Source organism: Andrographis paniculata, unplaced genomic scaffold, assembly GCF_009805555.1.
Source record: "Andrographis paniculata isolate CXL003 unplaced genomic scaffold, ASM980555v1 Contig46END, whole genome shotgun sequence".
Classification (NCBI taxonomy): Eukaryota; Viridiplantae; Streptophyta; class Magnoliopsida; order Lamiales; family Acanthaceae; genus Andrographis; species Andrographis paniculata.
Genome location: NW_026137580.1, coordinates 4,794,593 through 4,814,676, shown reverse-complemented (window position 1 = coordinate 4,814,676; position 20,084 = coordinate 4,794,593). Strand labels below are relative to the sequence as shown.

The following is a 20,084-nucleotide window of genomic DNA, read 5'->3' as shown; positions in this document are numbered from 1 at the left end:
CGCTGAAGTGTTTTCCTTGGCTTTTCTAGAGTTCAAAAGGGTTATAAGTGTTTCTCTCTTGATACTCGTAGGTATTACTTTTCAGCCAATGTTACCTTTCTAGTCTACACCTTATTTCTCTCCGTCATCTTTGATCTCGTTTGTCAGCCACACGTTACTTATTCCTTTCTCTTCTCCTCTTCTTTCGCGTCCACCTCTTTAGGTTTATAGTCGTCCTCGCCCGCAAGTGTCCCTTTCCGATGGTTCTACTGCTCATGTTCCTCCAGCATTTATCGACTAGTCCTAGCTCTCAAGACTTGCCATTGTCTTCTTCTCCTGTGGCTCATATCCTACCGGATCCTGCACCGTTATGACGAGGTACTTGTTCTTCTTGTAATCCTCATCCCATTTACAATTTTCTTAGTTTTCATCGTTTGTCTCCCACATATTATACCTTTGTGTCAAACTTATCTTCCATCTCCCTTCCTAAATCCGTTCGTGAAGCTCTTTCTCACCCAGGTTGGTGATAGGCAATGGTAGATGAAATGGCAGCTTTGCATGCTAATGGTACTTGGGACTTGGTGCCTTTGCCTTTAGGTAAGTCTCCCGTGGTTTGCTGTTGGGTTTATGCAGTTAAGGTTGATTCAGATGGTCAAGTTGCTCGTCTTTAAGGCCCGTTTGGTGGCTAAGGTCTTCACACAAGTTGCTCGTCTTTAAGGCCCGTTTGGTGGCTAAGGTCTTCACACAGGTTTTTGGTGAGGATTATATTGAAACCTTCTCACCTGTTGCCAAAACGTCTTCGATCCGTCTTTTTATTGCTTTGGCTGCTATGCATTCCTGGCCTTTTCATCAGCTTGATATTAAGAATGCATTTCTACGTGGTGAACTTCAGGAAGAAATTTATATGGAGTAACCACCTGGATTTGTTGCTTAGGGGGAGTCAAACCACGCTGTTCGCTTTATGGATTGAAACAATCTTCACGTGCTTGGTTCAGTCGATTTAGCAGTGTTGATATGTTCCGAAGCGCATTAGACCATTCTGTCTTTTATAAGCACACATCAAGTGGTAAGTGTTTATACCTTCTTGTGCATGTTGATGATATTGTTATCACCGGAAATGATCAAGAGAAGGCCACTCAGTTAAAGTAACATCTATTTAAGCATTTTCAAACTAAGGATATGGGTCCATTGAAGTACTTTCTTGGTATTGAGATTGCTCAATCACGTGATGGTATTGGTCTTTCACAACGGAAGTACGCATTGGATATTCTTGAAGAGGCTGGTTTGTCTCACTGCAAGCCAGTAGACTCTTCTCCCATAGATCCAAATTTGAAGCTTCTTCTGGGACAGGGGGAGCCATTAGCTGACGTAGAAAGATATCGTAGAATGGTTGGTAAGCTTAACTATCTCACACTTACTCGACCTGATATCTCTTTTGCTGTAAGTGTTGTGAATCAATTTCTTCAGTCTCCATGCGATAGTCACTTAGATGCTGCCATTTGAATCTTGAAGTACATCAAAGGGTCTCATGGTAGAGGATTATTGTACACTAATCAAGGTCACACTGAAGTAATTGTCTACTCAGATGCTGATTGGGCAGGATCCCTAGTTCATAGACGCTCTACTTCGGGATATTGCATATTTGTGGGAGGTAACCTTATCTCACGGAAAACTAAGAAATAAAATGTTGTTGCTCGCTCAAGTGTAGAGGCAGAATATCGAGTCATGGCATTAGCGACATGTGAACTTATTTGGGTAAAATAGCTTCTTCATGAACTCAAGATAGTGGAAGTTAAAGAAATGAAACTCTTTTGTGACAATCAAGCTGCCTTGCATATTGCATCTAATCTGGTGTTTCATGAGAGGACTAAACATATAGAGATTGATCGTCTAATCCACTCACCATGTTGCTTTCTTACCAAATCTCTTAGAGGCTCTAAAATTAAATTTTTATGTGACAAACTGGATTGTATTCTCCAGTTTGAGGGGAGTGTTAGATATATTATATACAGGGGTATTTTTGTATTTATAATAGTATGAGTGCAGTTTAGGTATTTTGTATAGTTTTAATATATTAGAGTTTTGTATATTGTAAAATCATTCTTTCTTTTGACGTTAATAATAAAAAAACAGCAATATTCTTCAGTAAGGAAGGAAGACGAGACTCTCATGCTTCCAAATATGACATTTGGACCTGAAATTAGGACAAATGACATCGCTGTCGCTGAAATTGAGGGAAGACCTGCACCTGAAATACCTGCACATGCACCTAAACCAACAGAAATACATGCATCTGAATCGGCACTTAATGGTGGAAAATTTGGGAAGAATCTGGTATATTCAAGGAGAGAAGAGGCCATTCCAGAATCTAGCAGTGTCCCAGAATCCAACCCATCATCATTACATGAGGTAACACCTTCAAATCCTATAAATTCCAATGATTCTAATGAGTTTGTTTCTGAAAATATAGAAACACAGGTGGACCAAACTCTAGACCTACCCATTGCCCTTAGAAAGGAAACCAGAACCTTCATCCGACAACCACTTTACCCACTATCAAATTTTTTATCCTTTGAAAAATTCTCACCTACCCATGAAACTTTCTCACAAGCCTCAACTCCATACACACTTTCCTCTGTATCTGAAGCATTGTCTGACAGGGAATGGAAACATGCCATGGATGTGGAAATGGAGGCGTTGAACAAAAGTAGGACCTGGGAACTTGTCACCCTACTACCTGGAAAAAAACCCGTACGATGCAAGTGGGTATGTGCAATAAAGTACAGGGCTGATGGGACCATCGAACGTTACAAGGCAAGGTTAGTGGCCAAAGGCTTGACTCAAACCTGTGGAGTTGATTACTTGGAGACATTTGCCCCGGTTGCTAAGATGAACACGGTCAGAGTAATATTGTCATTGACAGCAAATCATGATTGGGACCTATAGCAATTCGATGTGAAGAATGCTTTTTTGCATGGGGACCTTGAAGAAGAAATATACTGGTTGCAATGGACAGGTTGATGCTGGAACTGTTTGCAAGTTAAGAAAGGCTCTACATGGGCTGAAACAATCTCCATGAGCATGGTTTGGAAGATTCACCAAAGTAATGACAAGTTTGGGCTACAGACAAAGCTAAGCAAGTGTTGTTTCAATCGCTTTATTCCCGATCGTACTTGCTTATGGCAAAGGGAACATTCTACCAAATCTCTATTTCCCAAGTCCGGCCAAAAAACATATTTCCAACCTGGATCATTTGACTTAGCTTTTCTTTTGGGATCTTTGGATGGATCTATCGTTGACGCTTCACTTTCGGCCATAGCAAATTTAATCCTATAAATATTTATATATCAATATGTCAAAATAATACAAAATAAATAAAAAAATTGTTTTATAAAATGAAAAATTATAAAAATATGTTGCAAAATAAAAATAAATAATATTATTACATTAACAAATAAAAAATATTTAAATAATTAACTAAATATTATTAAAACAATAGCTAATAATAGTAATATAATATAAAATAGAATAATAGAATAATCATATAAAAATAAATAAAAAATAAAGCATATCCACAGAGAAATTGAGATTAAGATTCCACTCACCCAGGAGCGCGGCTTCAGTTCGGCGACTGGTGCGACGTCGGTGGACTGGAGCGGAGGCGGAGGGGAAGATTCCAGAAACACAACAAATCAGACAATTTTTTAGAAGATACTTATATTCAGATTGTCCGGTTCAGGTAGGGCTTGATTTCGGGTAGAAACCGGTTAAGGGTAGGATCGGGTTAGGGCTTGATTTCAGTTTTAGGGCCACTCGCCGCGACGCCGCCAGACCGCCTTACGTCACAAGGCGGGGCGGTGACGCCTGGCGCTCTCCAACGAGCGCCAGAACGCCGTGGCGTCGCTATGGCGGGCGCCATGGCGACGCCGTGACAACCATGGGTATGGATATATTTTTATAAAATTTCGTTCTAAAGTCTTTTGTGCTGAAATCAAAAGTCAGTTTAGTGTTAAGTTTGTTGTCTACGTTGTGATAATAAATGTGTCAACATAGTATACTTGATCAGTCATTGTGTTGTGTGTTGATACACCTTTTCTGCCCGTGCTTTGTTGTTTCAAATGAAGGTTCTTAAGACATTTTGCGCAGATACTATCTCTACAACATGTTTCTTGATTAATCGTTTGCCATCATCAGGTTTGGGGGATAAAACACCTTATTAAACACTTTTTCCGTCAAAGGCATTGTTTCATATACCTCTTAGAGTCTTTGGGTGGTTATGCTATGTTCAGGATGTTCAGCCACAAGTCGATCCCAAGTCCCGCAAGTGTCTCTTTCTTGGGTATTCCTGTGTTCAAAAAGGTTATCGATGTAATTGTCTAGATCTTAACTGCTAATTTATCTCTTGGGACGTAGTCTTCTTTGAATCTACTATCCCTTTGACCCTAGGGTTCCCATTTCCCTTTCAGACGATGATTGGATAGTTTATACCGGGTTTTAGCCTCAAGCTCCGTATACTAGCTCTTAACCTCATGTTCCTTTTAAGATTATTTATCGGATGCAGAATGACCGTCTCACTTAAAAGCTCGAACTAGTAGGGAAACACAGTCATTAATCATATATCCGCAAACGGGAGTCCCCAACACGCCCCCTCAGGTGCAAGTGGGGTCTGCGAAATTTGCACATGCATGTGCCGCAAATGGGGACGGACGGGACTCGAACTCAAGACCTAGCCTAGGCTTTGATACCATGTCGGAATCAGAGATGATTTCCACTATGATTTGAATTGATAATACACAGAGTTAAAAAAAAGAGATTACAAAGAGGAAAAAGGAAACAAACTAACTGATCCCCTCAATTAAGGGACCGACTAAATCTCTCAATTTAAGGGATTACAAATTAATTCTCTTAACATATTTGAATTACAAATTGATTTTCCTAACATATTTACATTATAACTCAACTATTCTTTGACACTCCCCCTTAAGCTGAGGAATAGATGTCTTCCATTCCCAGCTTGGATACAAGATCATGGAAACTCGAACTGTTCAGCCCCTTTGTTAGAACATCGACTAATTGTCTCTCTGATGGAACATAGGACAGATATACTAACCCTTCCTCCAGTTTTTCTTTGATGAAATGTCTATCGATTTCAATATGCTTTGTCCTATTATGTTGTATAGGATTATGAGCTATATTAATAGCTGACTTAATGTCACAGTAAAGCTTCGTAGGACCATCCCATTTGACTCTCAAATCATCCAAAATGATCCTCAGCCAAAGTAATTCGCATAATCCTTGAGCAATTGCCCTAAATTCTGATTCTGCTGATGACCTTGCCTCTACATTCTGCTTTTTGCTCTTCTATGTCACTAGGTTATCTCCAAGAAAAGTACAATACCCTCCAGTTGATCTTCTATCCACTAGGGAGCCAACATAGTCAGCATCGGTGTAGGCTTTCAAAGTAAGAGTGTCATTCCTTTTGAACAAGATTCCTTTTCCTGGATTGCCTTTTAAGTAGTGCAGTACCTGTAAGCAGCTTGAAGATGAGGTTCTCTTGGATCATGCATGAATTGGCTGATCAAACTTACAAAATATGCTATGTCTGGCCGAGTGTGAGCAAGGTATATAAGTCTGCCAACCAACCTCTGGTACATTCTTTTATCCATAGTTGGTTCTTCTTTAGCTTCTCCCAATTTATAGTTTGGATCTATTGGAGTAGAAATCGGCTTACACCCAATCTTCCCTGTTTCTGCCAATAAATCAAGCATTTACTTTTGTTGAGATGAAGATCCCTTGTCTAGAATATGCCACCCCAATACCGAGGAAATACTTCAATTTCCCCAGTTCCTTTATTTCAAATTCTTTCATTAGTCTCAGCTTCAATTCATGCTTCTCTTTCTCATCATTTCCAGTCATTATGATGTCGTCCACATAGACTAAAAGAGTAGTCACTCCCTTTACACCCGAATGCTTAATAAAAAGAGTGTGGTCACCTTGGCTTTCTTTGTACCCAAATTCCTTAATGACTTTTGCAAATCTGCCAAACCATGCTTTAGGAGATTGTTTTAACCCATAAAGGTCTTTTTTCAACTTGAACACCTTGTTACCAATGTCCCTTTCAAATCATGGTGGGATGTTCACGTAGGTTTCATCATATAAGTCACCATGGAGGAATGCATTCTTAACATCATATTGTAGCAGTTGCCAATTAAAGTGAGCAGCCAATGATAACAAAATTCTTACTATGTTCATTTTTGCAACTGGAGCAAATGTTTCCTGATAATCCACCCCATAAGTTTGAGTGTATCCTTTGGCTACTAACCTTGTTTTATATCTTTCAAGGGATCCATCAGCCCTGTACTTCAATGTAAAAATCCATTTGCAATCAACAATGTTTTTTCCTTTTGGTTTATCAACGATCTCCCATGTTTTATTCTTTTCTAATGCATTCATCTCTTCTCTCATAGCATCCTTCCATTCCCTTTTTGACAATGCCTCAGACACATCGTGAGGGATGGCAATGGGGTTCAAACTCACAATGAATCCCTTTTGGGCTGACGATAGGCGCTTAAAAGAGACATAGTGAGATAGAGTGGTCGTTTAGTGCATTCTCTAGTTCATTTTCTAACAGCAATGGGAAGATTTAGAACAGTAGTTGAATCAGTGGACTGTTCAACAGATTGTGTGTGTAAAGATTGATTTGATCTTACTGTGATTTCATTCTCAGAATTTGGATTGGATTCTTGGACTTGTGTCAGTTTAGGAACGGTCTTTCTCCTTGAATACACCTTGGGAAACTTTGGAAAATTGTGAGTGATGCTGGTTGGAGAAGGAGATGATATGGGTTCAGTGATAGGATCGGGTGACTCAGATGTGACTCGTTTAGAGGACTCCGGGTCAACGGGAATATGAGGAGGGTTTGGTTTTGAGTGACTACGGGGTGGCACATGCGGAACGTCAAGGGTTTTAAGTGGTTCGGAGGACTCACAAGTACTATCTTCCATCATTGAAATTTCCCAACGAAGAGGACTTGAAAAAAAGGTCTATTTTCTGTGAAATTGACATCTGCAGAAATGTAAAATTTTTTGGTCAAGGGGTTGTAACATTTGTATCCCTTTTGAGTGGATGTGTAACCGAGAAAAACACATTTGATGGCTCTAGGGTCTAGCTTTCCTTTATGTTGTTTGTGGACATGAACAAAGGCGGTACACCCAAATACCCTATCAGTGAGGCCATTTGAGGTTCTGAAGTGAGGGTAGAAGCTATGAAGGGCCTCTAAGGGGCTTTTGTTTTCTAACACATGGGAGGGAAATCTATTTATCATGTGGCAGTAAGGACGGCTTCTCCTCAATAGGTCTTAGGAACATTCCTTTCAAACAATAAGGCTCGGGTGGTGTTGAGTAAATGCTTATTCTTTCTTTCAGCTACCCCATTTTGTTGGGGTGTGTCCACATATGAGGAATCATGGATAATCCCCTGTGATTGAAAAGTAAGGTGACAAAATCTGATTAAAATACTCTCTAGCATTGTCTGTCCTAAAGCTTTTTATTTTGACCCTAAATTGATTTTAAACCATTGAATGAAAATCAGGTATAACTGTGCTAACTTCAGATTTTTGTTTAAGAAGAAAGAATCATGTGACCCGAGTGCAATCATCAATTAAGGACACAAACCAACGAGCCCCAAAAACATTAGGTACAGTGGAAGGACCCATATGTCACTATGTATCAAATGAAAAGGATGAGAACTTTTTTATTGCTAATAGGAAAAGATGCACGGATATGTTTGGCCAATTCACAGATGTCACAATGAAACTCAGAAATATCTAATCCTTGGAATAAATGAGGAAACATTATTTTTAAAATCCTAAAAGAGGGATGGCCAAGACGTAGGTGATATAGCCAAATGGCATCTTTATTCGAGGAACTAAGGAAAGAAGAAGGCAATTTACTCTTAAGTTTTTAGGATGGTTCAAGGTGGTAAAGACCGTTCCTTTCCTTAGCAAGTCCAATCCTCCTCCCCAGTCCTGGTCCTGAAAAACACAATAAGAAGAGCAAAAAACAACATAAAATTTAAGACCATGAGTCAACTTTTGAATGGAAACAAGGGTTGTTGATAGTTTGGGCACATGGAGAACATTTTTAAGGATAAAGCTAGGTGTGATATGTATATCTCCAATCCCTGCAACAGTTGCTAAGGTGCCATTGGCCACAACAATTTTTCTATTACTTGGACATGGGGTATAGGTGTGGAAGAGTTGAGATGTGGGGGTCATATGGTCTGTAGCACTGGAGTCTATGATCCAAGAGTTTGGTATAGAATTTGTCTAAGACATTCATGCACACAAGTTTACCTGAAAGAGCCATTGAACATGTTCCAGAAGGCTTCTCAAGAGACCTCAACAAACTTCTTCATCTCTCAATTTCTTCACTGTTGAACTCCCCTATTGCTGGATTTTCCTAAATATTGGGCTGCTCTGTCATATGGGCTTGAGGCCTTTGCTGCTGCCCCCATGGTAGCCTTACTCTCGGCTTGTAGGTTTACCATTAAACCTATTGGATGCCCAGATATTTTGCAGTTCTCCAATTTTCTGAATAGAGTTTGATTCTTCGGAAGGGTTGGAATTGTTGGAGACGGTGGTTTCAGACATGACTTAGTGAAGAAGAAAAATTCACAGCTATTAAGGCCGGAACAAAACACAGCAATGAAGGTTGCTTGAAGAGACTACAAAACCCTAAAAAAATTCCTAGAGCTCTGATATCATGTCGGATGCAGAGTGACCGTCTCACCTAAAAGCTCGAACTAGTAGGGAAACACAGTCATTAATCATATATCCACAAACGAGAGTCCTCAACATGCTCCCTCAGGTGCAAATGGGGTCTGCGAAACTTGCACATTCATATGCCGCAAATGGGGGCGGACGGGGCTTGAACTCGAGACCTAGCCTAGGCTCTGATACTATGTCGGAAATCAGAGATGAGAGGAAAGAAAATTCTGTATTTCCACTATGATTTGAATTGATAATACAAATAGTTAAAAAAGAGATTACAAAGAGGAAAAAGGAAACAAACTAATTGATTCCCTCATTCAAGGGACTGACTAAATCCTTCAATTTAAAGGATTACAAATTAATTCTCTTAACATATTTGAATTACAAATTGATTCTCCTAATATATGTACATTATAACTCGGCTATTCTTTGACACTATTCACTTTCCTCACGTGTATGGCCGTCGTCCCAGACCCCCTCGGTTGTGTCCTGCACCAATCTCTTCTTGATTTGCACTTCCTGCTCCAATGGTCAAGTCTATTGATTCTTTATCAATACCCTTGACGATATTGAGGATTTTCCTCTTGTACAGATCTGGTTTGGTGTCATCGGAGAATTGGATGGTTTAACTTCGATCATTCCCGTTTCACTCTCAACGATAATATATTCTTTATTTGCTGACAAAAATGGGAAAGATCGGAGCTAAACCATCCAATTCTCCGATGGCACCAAACCAGATCTGTACAAAGAAAGGGATAACTTTTGGAGAGACTGAAAGATATCGAAAATTAGTAGGCAGACTAAACTATCTCATTGTAACCCGACTAGACATAGCATATCCTGTTAGTGTGGTAAGTTAGTTCATGAGTGCACCTACAGTCCAACATTGGGAGGCTTTGGAACAAAGTTTGGGGTATTTAAAGGGTACCCCAAAATAGGGGCTGTTATACAAGGACTACGGGCACGATCAGATTGAGTGTTTTTCTGATGCTTATTGGGCAGTTTCTAAAGTTGATAGTAGGTCAACCTTGGGATATTGTGTATTTGTGGGTGACAACTTGGTTTCATAGAAAAGCAAAGAGCAGAATGTGGTATCTATATCAAGTGTTGAATCTGAATATTGAGCAATGACGCATTGTGTCTGTGAGATTATTTGGATTCATCAGTTCTTGACAAAGTGGGGATTTCAAATCTCGACTTCAATTTGATTATGGTGTAATAATCAGAAAGCTCTTTACATAGCATCGAACCCTGTGTTTCACGAGCGGACTAACCATATTGAAGTTGATTGTCACTCTATTCAGGGAAAAGACCCAAAAAGGAGTGGTGGTCATAAGTCATGTCAAAACAGGAGACCAACTTGGAGATCTGCTTGCCAAAGCTTTACCTAGCCCTCGACTCAAACATCTTTGTGATAAGCTGGGCATTGTCAATATTTATGCTCCAGTTTGAGGGGGAGTGTTATATATTGTTAACTATATATATATATATTATGGGTCTAGCGCAATGTATCTATATATATTTGTAAATCTAATTGTATATCTAATTAACCATTATTAGAGAAAAGAGAAAAACGATTTCGTACAGTGTATCTCTATATGTAAAAATACAGTTTTTTTGACAGAGTTTCTCTCCTTTATTCATCTTTTTCTTCTGTTCAAAATCTGAGAGTTATCAAATTGATATTTTCATGCACAGTGAATTGCTGACCATACTTCCATGGCATAAGTTTATTCATTGTTTTCATCAAAGAGCTTATTGCTTGCTCCTGAAACTGTTATTAGTTAAGTTGAACTAACCTGCCATGCCAATTTTGTCTAGGCCAATATGCTTGAAGGGGGTGGACGAACACCAATACTCAGCCCTATTGAGCTGGCTGATGTTGGATACAAACTTGTGGCATACCCACTGTCATTACTGGGTGTATCCATTCGGGCAATGCAGGTACTCTTTTTAATTTATTTTTAAATCTCTTCTATCTCTTCCAAACAGTATGCCATTTTGCCATGATTATTGAGAGAATGATCATAAACCATCAGCGGTAGCTTTCAATCACTAAATTTGCACAGGGTTTATTCACAATGTTTTCTCTTCTCAGAATAGGGACTCAACATTATTCACAAATCCTGATTTGTGTCAGAATTGGTTGGAGCCTTATCTATTTAGTTCTTATGCATCTTTACTTTGATAAGTGGTCTTTCAAGCTGGCAAGATGATTTGATAGCTTTACGATGGAGACCAAGTTGAAAATTCAGAATAGTTCTTTCTTTAGTTTTTGTAGTGACTGATTGTGAAAATGATTAAAACCTACAAATAGGCTTTAGGCCACAGATGATATAATTCCTTGATGCAAGGCGATCACATTAAAACATTAACTATGCTCAAAATTTTTTGTTGACCTAGTTGGCTCTTTGGTTAATGTTTCTCTTCAATTATCCTGGAGTGAACTTGTTTTCCACAGACAATTTTATGCTTATTATTACTCTGGTTCACAGGATGCCTTATTAGCTATCAAAGGAGGTCGTGTACCTTCATCTGGAAGCATGCCATCATTCGAAGAGCTTAAGGAGATTTTGGGTTTTAATATCTATTATGAAGAAGAGAAGCAATATAGCACCAAGAATAGTGAAATTCATATAGACAGAGGTAAAAACATTGAACCACCTTGTTGGTTTATCTGCCTTTTCATTATCTGACCAGAAAACATGGCTGGAAAATCTAGTGTTGGTTGCTAGACACCACAAGTTTATAATATCTGCATGGGTATGAGAAGACAAAACTAACACTTCGTTTATAGAGTATGGTACCCAAAATGGCCCAAGACTTACAGATCAGAGTACACAAGCTCCAGCTGTTGAAGTAGTAACACCTGAAATATACAGCAACTATGTTGTGGATGATTCTAGTGGCCCTTTCTCTGGCATTTGGTCCCGAAAACTGAGAGTCAGAATAACAGGACAAGATGGATATGAAAGACTTGATGTTTGCATACCTGTAAGTAATATGTTTACTTCATACAACTGCAAAGCATTTGGCTTTTATATTTCCTACTATGTGAAAAGGCGAAAGAGGTGGGACTTTTGACTCTTATTAGCAAATCTCTTCAACTTATTTTAGATTTAAGTGCTAATTTTAAATCCTGGCAGCACCTAAACCCTAGTAAAAATAGGTCATTGAAGCTTTTATGTGTGCTCTTGTAATATTTTGTTCGTTTATATCCTCAATTTTTGTTTTCAATTTCAAACAAAGATTCATTAATGTTTTTCATATATTACATGTTTTAAAAATAAAAAAAAAATACTCTTTGACATCTTCATAACTTGATGAGCTACAAGTCAAGCTCAGCACCTTTATGGTCAATTGTTGCAAGTTTGGAATATGAGTTCCATAATTCCTCAACCAGCAGTTGCAATTCTGTTAAAACAAATAGTATTTTCTAAAATAATAGATTACAAAACTATATATAAATTTATAAACTTTGAAGGGGTAAAAGAAAAAGTAAGAAGAAGACTTATGGTTTAATCTTTAAAACTATCTTGGAGTCAACGTCCGTCTTTGCATTACAGCTGCATTTAAAGCAAAAATTCCACCACCTCTTTTATGAGCCACTAGCTACATTGTAATTTTCTCCACTTCTTCTTTCGAGGTACTCCGGTTCTTAATGCACTCATATGATTGGTATGCTACTTCAGGATCAAGCTCAATGTTTGGATTAGAATATAATAGAACTGAAAATTTAGAAAATGGTCAGCCACATGTAGAGGGTAGTGAAATGGGAATTCTATCATTTTATCAAATACCTCCTTATAATTCTTATCATTTTCTTTAAGCTCTTTCAATGGCTTCTTCAGCTCAAATTAGTACGCCGTATATATCATCTTATTTTCATTGTTCTCAAGTCTTGTGCATGCACAAGAGGCCTATAACCTTAAGATGATCGAACAAGACTTCATTTCAAAATCCTAGGCATCAATTTAATGTTAGTTGTCTGTCTGCCCTTAGTCTCTTTGGCCATCTTAGATTTGAATGCAAGAGTAAGTTCAAGCAATGTAATGTGAAGGGAATAGGGAGAATATTTATTTCATTCTAAAGAAAGAGAAAAAAGAATACTATATATACGTAGGTATTAATAGTTAATCTAACAAACTAAATCTAATATTTAATTATGATAATCTTAACTAAATCGTATATATATATCTAAATTATAGATATATATCTTAACACTCCCCCTGAAGCTAGAGCGTACAAGTCATAATCCAAGTTTGTTGTAGATGAACTCGGATTTTAGACCTCTTAGGGCTTTCGTTAATATGTTTGCAAAATGATCATCTAAGAGGTCATTTAAAGACACATATTTAGTATCTATGGATGGGACCTGCAACAGTTTGATGTTAAAATTGCATTCTTCCATGGGGATTTAGAGGAAGAGATTTTATGGAGGTTCCATCGGACTATGATAAGAACTTGGATCCTCACACCATTAGTAAATTGAAGAAGGCTCTATATGGACTTAAGCAATCTTCTCGGGCATGGTTTGGAAGATTGGTCTGTTGGGCAGGGCGTTGGAGATAGGCCCAGTTTAATCAGAGGGTTATGTTATAAATAGAGCCAAGGTGATCGATCATACATTGTTCATTAAACATTTTTCTTTAGGGGGATTCACAGCCCTACTTGTGCATGTTGATGACATAGTGATTATAGAGAATGATGATGAAAAGAAGAGATCAATGAGTCGGTGTTTAGCAAAAGAATTTGAGATCAAAACATTGTGATTGAGGTTGCTCATTCGAAACAAGAGATTTTTATCTCCCAGCAGAAATATGTTACATACTTCTTAATGAAACAGGCAAGACAACATGATGATGCTGTAGTAGACCGGGAGATGTACCAGCGAGTGATAGGGAGACTCTCCCACACACAATCGAATGTAGCATTTGCAGTAAGTGTGAACAGTCAATTTATGCACAACCCAAAAGAAGTTCATTCGCAAGCAACCCATAGAATACTACATTATCTTAAGCGAACAGGAAAATGTATTTTATTCAAATGGAGGTTTGATACTTGAAGCATACACTAATGCAAACTATGCTAGGTCTATAATTGATAGAAGGTCAACATTTGAATATTGCACCTTTCTTGGCATGGAGGAGTAAGAAAAAAAGTGTGGTAGCTCGATCAAGTGCAGAAGTAGAGTTTAGGGCAATGGCTCAAGGTGTTTGTGAGCTACTTTGGTTAAAGATTATTCTTGAAGACCTAAAAATTAAGTGGGAAAGGCATATAAAACTCTTATTGTAACAACGAGTCTGCAATCAGCATAGCTCACAATAAGGTGCAACATGACCGGACAAATCATATTGAGATTGACAGACATTTTATCAAAGAGAAGCTGAAAAGCGGATTAATTTGCACGCTTTATGTATCAATGACCGGTCAACTAGCAAATATTTTAACAAAATGATTGAATAGCTCACTGTTTCAAACTATTGTATACAAGCTAGGAATGGAAAATACCTATTCACCTAATTGATGGGGAGTGTGGGTAAATATGTTAATCAATTTATTTTAGGAAACAAATATCTTGTTTGCTTTGTACAACTAGATATTCCATGATTCATAGGATAAGATACAGGGTGATCCCATGATTCATGGAATAAGCTATAGGATAATTTCCTTTTATTTTACTAGGAATTTTTGTATGTAAGTCTTCCTATCCCTAAATGTAAAATGACACTGTTCTTTATATAGAATTAATTTTCCTCATTTGATTTTCTGTTCAAAATCTGAGAATTATCAACATAGACAATCAACTAAACACATCACTCTTTTAAAGTGTGCTTAAAGAATATAGTATGATCACACAAACATTGTGTCATGCCAAATTCTTGGATAACAAGCTTAAAACGTCCAAACTATGCCTGTGGAGATTGCTTTAGTTCATAGAATGAGCGACGAAGTCGACATACAAGTCTAAACTCCCCATGAGCAACAAAACCACGTGGTTGCTCCATATACATGTTTTCTTGAAGCTCACCATGGAAGACATTTTTAATGTTTAGTTGATGAAAAGGCTAACCACGCACAACCGCCATAGAAAGGAAAAAACGAACAAATGACATTTTACCAACATGAGAGAGTTTCTGTGTAGTCCTTATCATACACTTGAGTGAATCCCTTTACGACAAGCCGAGCTTTGAGACGATTAGTATGACCATTAGGGCCAATCTTGATTGCATATAATCCATCAACAAGCTACAAGTGTCTTTCCTGGTAGCAACGGAACCAATTCTCAAGTATTGTTAGGATGCAAATCTAATGTTTCCTCCACCATAGCCTAACACCACACTGAATGACCCAAAGCTTCACACCAAAAGCGTGGAACACAAACACAATCTAAGGCAGGCATAACACTACACATGGAAGAAGATAAATGGTGACAACTAAGAAAATGGTAAAGAATAGGACTACGAGTGGATCGAGTACCTCGACACAAGACAACAGGTGATGGTGGATCAACAACTAGGGTAGGCAACAGTATTGGAGTTGAGTCATCAATAGGCGTAGGTAATGGTAAGGGAGTTATGTTAAGACGTTGCCATATGTTGGTTGACTCCTGTAAAATATAAATAAATAAATGATGCGTATCCCTACAAGTTTAAGCTTTTAGGTGAAACGGTCATTTAAATTATCAATATGGTATCAGAGCTAGAAAGTCCTGTGCTCGAGTCCTACCACCCTCATTCATCGTTGTCATTTACATCATCTAACACCATGTAAGTCCACTAAAGTGGAGGGTTCGAAGGGAAAGTCACTAGAATGGGAGTCTCAAGTGTTGAGGACTCAGGTGATGAGGAAGATGACATTGTGAATTATGATGATGACTTAAATAATGTGACATCTGCACTCAAAACACGTTCAACCAAACACACATAGAAGTAAAGGATATATGGACATATTCGGTTGAAAAACATGTATTGAGAATCTTATGACCTAGAGTAGTAGATGGAAGTCTGTTAAATGAAATCTCTCCTATTTCTTAGTTTAGCATATGTTTTTTTTACCACTCTGTTGAGTTGTTGTTGGACTTGCACAAAATCAGCGAGTCTACACAATCTGCCGTCATTGGTGCAGAGAAGAGCATAATGGTAGGCTGACTATGGCGTGCATTTTGTCCCTTCCTACATGCGCTCAAAAGAAACAAAACACATGGTTGGGCATAGTCAAAAAGTAGTTTGAATTATCATGAAAATACCCCATGCCACTTTGATGCAAAAGGAATTAATTGTGTCAATATATGCAGTCAACTCTGAGGCTGCTTAATTAATCTGGCATGCAAAGTTGATGATAGTGTGGTTGAGAGATTATTCTATTTTATGGCAAGTCAGACAACTCTTTGACTACCGAAACCATGCGTTTTGTCTCGTTTGGATGCAGGTAGGATAAGACGAAATGCATACCATAGTCAACCAACCATCCTTCTTTCATATGCACCAATGACGACCGATTGTGCATACTTGTTGTTTTTGTGCAAGTCTGACAATAGCTCAGCAGAATGGTAAAAAAACATATACCTAAGTAGGAAATAAGAGATATTTTCATTTATCATTCTTCCCTTTTTTAGCATATGGTATAATTGGAATTTAAACACTTGCACACCCATCATCCAGGCATCAGTCCAAATGTGAGTAGAATTCAATCATAACATTTACAGGCCATAAATGAAGGTTGCGGGCAGCCTTTATAAAAGAAAGTATGGTTGTAGTCACTACGAACAAACAACCATCTATCATGCAAAATAACAACACGGAAACAACACTTAAACTTCAAAATATCATCAATGTGGCACCAAAACACTTTCAGGGAGCGGCGAACTCAATCAAAAATACCCCCCTTGGCAAGTTGAGAAGGAAATCTCCCCTTTCTCTCCTTCATTACTCCCTCTTCGTGGAAGCAGATGACAAAAAGGACAGGTCAAGAGGATGTTTCATCCTCACTCTCGACTGCAGTAAGGTTTTTGGGAATGAGATTGATGGCACAGACAAGTTTGTGATGGTCAGCCAAGGTGGACCTGATTTACAATTGTTCTTACATAACCTCACATATCAGGCGACGGGTTTCCAATAATTGGCCAGCTACGTCCATTGCTGCAATTTAAAGAACAAGTCCGATGAAAATGGCAACATTGCTCGAAATAAGGTAAGGTTGGTAGCTCAAGGCTACACTCAGATTGAAATGATCAACTATGATAAAACATTCGTTCCTATTGCTCGGATTGAGGCTATAAGATTGTTATCATCCATTTCATGTTCTCTTGTTTTTACTCTTTACCAAATGGACGTAAAAAAACTTTCCTTAATGGATGGATCAAGTAAGAAATTTATGTTGAACAACCGAAGGGATTTCAAGACCCTTTTGATCCTGATTATGTCTATCGTTTGAGAAAAGCGCTCGAGGAAAGGAGTATGTTTGTGGCTCGACTGATATAACGCTGCTTATCAAGCATAAAAGAAAAGAGCTGATGATAGCCCAAGTTTACGTGGATGATATTGTGATTTGATCTACAACTGAATCCTTGAGGAAGGAATTTGTAAAATTCATAGATGCCGAATTTTGGTCCACCACAACTCCTTCGAACACCTAAAATAGGGTCAACTCCTGAAATATGGTTATATCACAGTTATAACAACTTAGTGTCAATGATATAAAAAGGTAGACTTTCAAAGCAGTAAATGAGGCAAGGTGTTTGGTAACCCGATTTGGTTATAAGCCAACCTACATCCGGGGAATTTTAATCCAGGAGAAGTTCTACTATAATTAACATTGACTACTGAACTAAATAATCCCAACTCCTTCAACTCAATTTTCTACCATGGTCTACCTTATTAGGGTTTGAGTTCTTAGGGTTTAGCGCCACCGTAACGATAGAGGATCGCCGGTGTCGCTGCGATAGAGAATCATGGCCATTGAAACTCCTAATTTGGCCAAAACGTTAATTTATTAAAGTTACCGCCATTGTGACAGAGGATCGCCTGCGGGTTCCCACAACAGAGGATTGACGCCACTGGAAACTTTAATTTAGCCAAAATCCCAACTTTAGAGTTTAAGTGCCCCACAACGACCGAGAATCGAGTTGAATGTTGATGTCCAATTATGAAGTTTCTCCATATTCAAAGTCCACCTTTTGTCTTTTTTGCCAAATTCGAGTTAGCTTCTACATTACCAACTTGAGTTTGAGACATTTTAGATTGATATTTTTATTTGTTAGTATCTAATCATATCTAGATTAGGTTATTAGATTCATATATATATGTTAGATAGATAAGGTTCACATCTATACCTATATCTATTGCTTAGTTAGATTTAGTTAGTGAAGTAGTTTGCTCTTTTCATTCACGCAAAAATCTATATTTACATTATATAAAAAACCTATATAATGTATACTATTCAAAATACCTAAAAAACCCTTACAATTTTATAAATATGAAAATATATCTAACATTCCTCTCAAACTAGAGAATACAAATCGTACGATCCAATTTTGTCTCACAAAAATTAATTCGAGGGCCTCTAAGAAATTTAGTAAGAATATTTGAAAGTTAATTATTCGAAGCAACATGGTGAGTGGTGGTGCATCCAGCTAATACCTTATCCCGAATAAAATGACAATCAATTTCTATATGTTTATTCTTCTCATGACACACCGCATTAGACGTAATATGCAAAGCAGCTTGATTGTCACAAAATAGTTTCATTTCTGAAAGTTTCACTATCTTGAGTTCATGGAGAAGCTGTTTTATCCAAATAAGTTCACATGTCGCTAATTCCATATTTAAGTTCTATTTTTTTTTTTCTTTGGGAACAAAACTTGACTGCGATCGACTCAAATTGATAGAAAACTTGAGTTTAAGGCTCTGATACCATATGACACGGCCTGACCGCGTATAATTATGCCCATAATAATTTTCTTAGCCACAAAGTTCAATAGAGAACCAATGGTTCAGAATATAGGTGAAAGAAGGCAGAATAAAAAAGAAAGGATAATGCAGAGAATGTGAATTAACATGAATGACAACCAACTATTAGAATAAGTCTCGGACCTAAAATCAAAACCATAGTTAAAACACAAACAATAGGCTAAATCTCACTGCAAATGATTGGAAGCCATGAACCGATGAAATCACTCCAAAGACCCGATTTGAAAGACTGGAGGATAAAGAAAAGATAGTGCAGAGAATATGAATTTAATATGGATGATAACCAACCACAAGAATAAGTCTTGGACCTGAAATCAAACCATAGATTAAAACACAAACAATAGGCTAAATCCCATTCCAAATGATTGGAAGCCACGAACCAATTAAAACACACCAAAAATCCGATTTGACATATCTAGGTGGAAGGAAATCACATCCTATTACTAGACAAACATTGAGAGGGAAAAATAAAGAACTTTTATTCAAGATATAGAGGTCCTTGAGGAAAAAAAAAAAAAAGGACCACAAATAATAAAGGAAACAAACAAAAAGTAAGTCTAACTATAAGGAAACAAATAATAAGGAAAGTTCGAGATACTATATGGAAACTTATAATAAAAGGTAATATATTTACTTAAACCGTTTTACTATTCCAACTTTTTTTTCCCCCCAAAAACATCAAATCAAACACCTATTTTTTATTTATTATATTACACTAAAATTAAATTTTACATTCAAAACATCAAATCAATACATATTTATATCACATCAAACAACTATTTTAATTCAAAATTTTACTATTCAAAATCAAAACCAAAAACCATAATCTCACAAGTAAACACACCAAATTTGAGATTTTTTCATAATTATTTGTTGTCTTAGTCCTTTTGTAATCTTGGCCTCGGGATGAGTCGGCTTGGTGACCTTTGAGTCGGATATAAAAGAATTGTAATATCTAGCACATCCATCTTCAATAATCATTTTTCTGAGCTTGGACGGCCGCGTTAGTTCCGGTGAACTTTCGGCAATTATTTTTACGAGGTATTGCAATTTGCACTAATTTTAATGGCATAAGCCCAATGATATGCAATGGTAGATTGACCCTGAGGTAAGCAAGCGAGCTGCGATAATGGCGGCAAGCATAGTCGACGTTGGAGGGTGAGGGTGATGGCAGTGGGTAGAGGAAATGCGGTTTCGATCGAGTAGGTTCTTAACCCCAACTTTACTTGTTGGCTCCGATACAACATGAATTATATTTCCCATAAAACTTAAAAATACATTAAATACAACTTTTCTATATATATATATATATTATACGTACACAAAGAAATAAGCCTAATGGGCTTAACCCTAAATCAAGCTAC

At 37.6% G+C, this 20,084-nt stretch overlaps 1 protein-coding gene across 1 annotated transcript in view; it reads left to right on the top strand.

The window, feature by feature from the left end:
* Positions 1-20,084, top strand: part of LOC127252642 (uncharacterized) — a 29,964-nt gene that overhangs the window by 9,084 nt on the left and 796 nt on the right. The window contains exons 4-6 of the mRNA XM_051276914.1: positions 10,571-10,693; positions 11,245-11,395; positions 11,547-11,743. Coding sequence (XP_051132871.1) covers positions 10,571-10,693; positions 11,245-11,395; positions 11,547-11,743 — 471 coding nt within the window. The remainder of the gene's footprint in view (positions 1-10,570; positions 10,694-11,244; positions 11,396-11,546; positions 11,744-20,084) is intronic.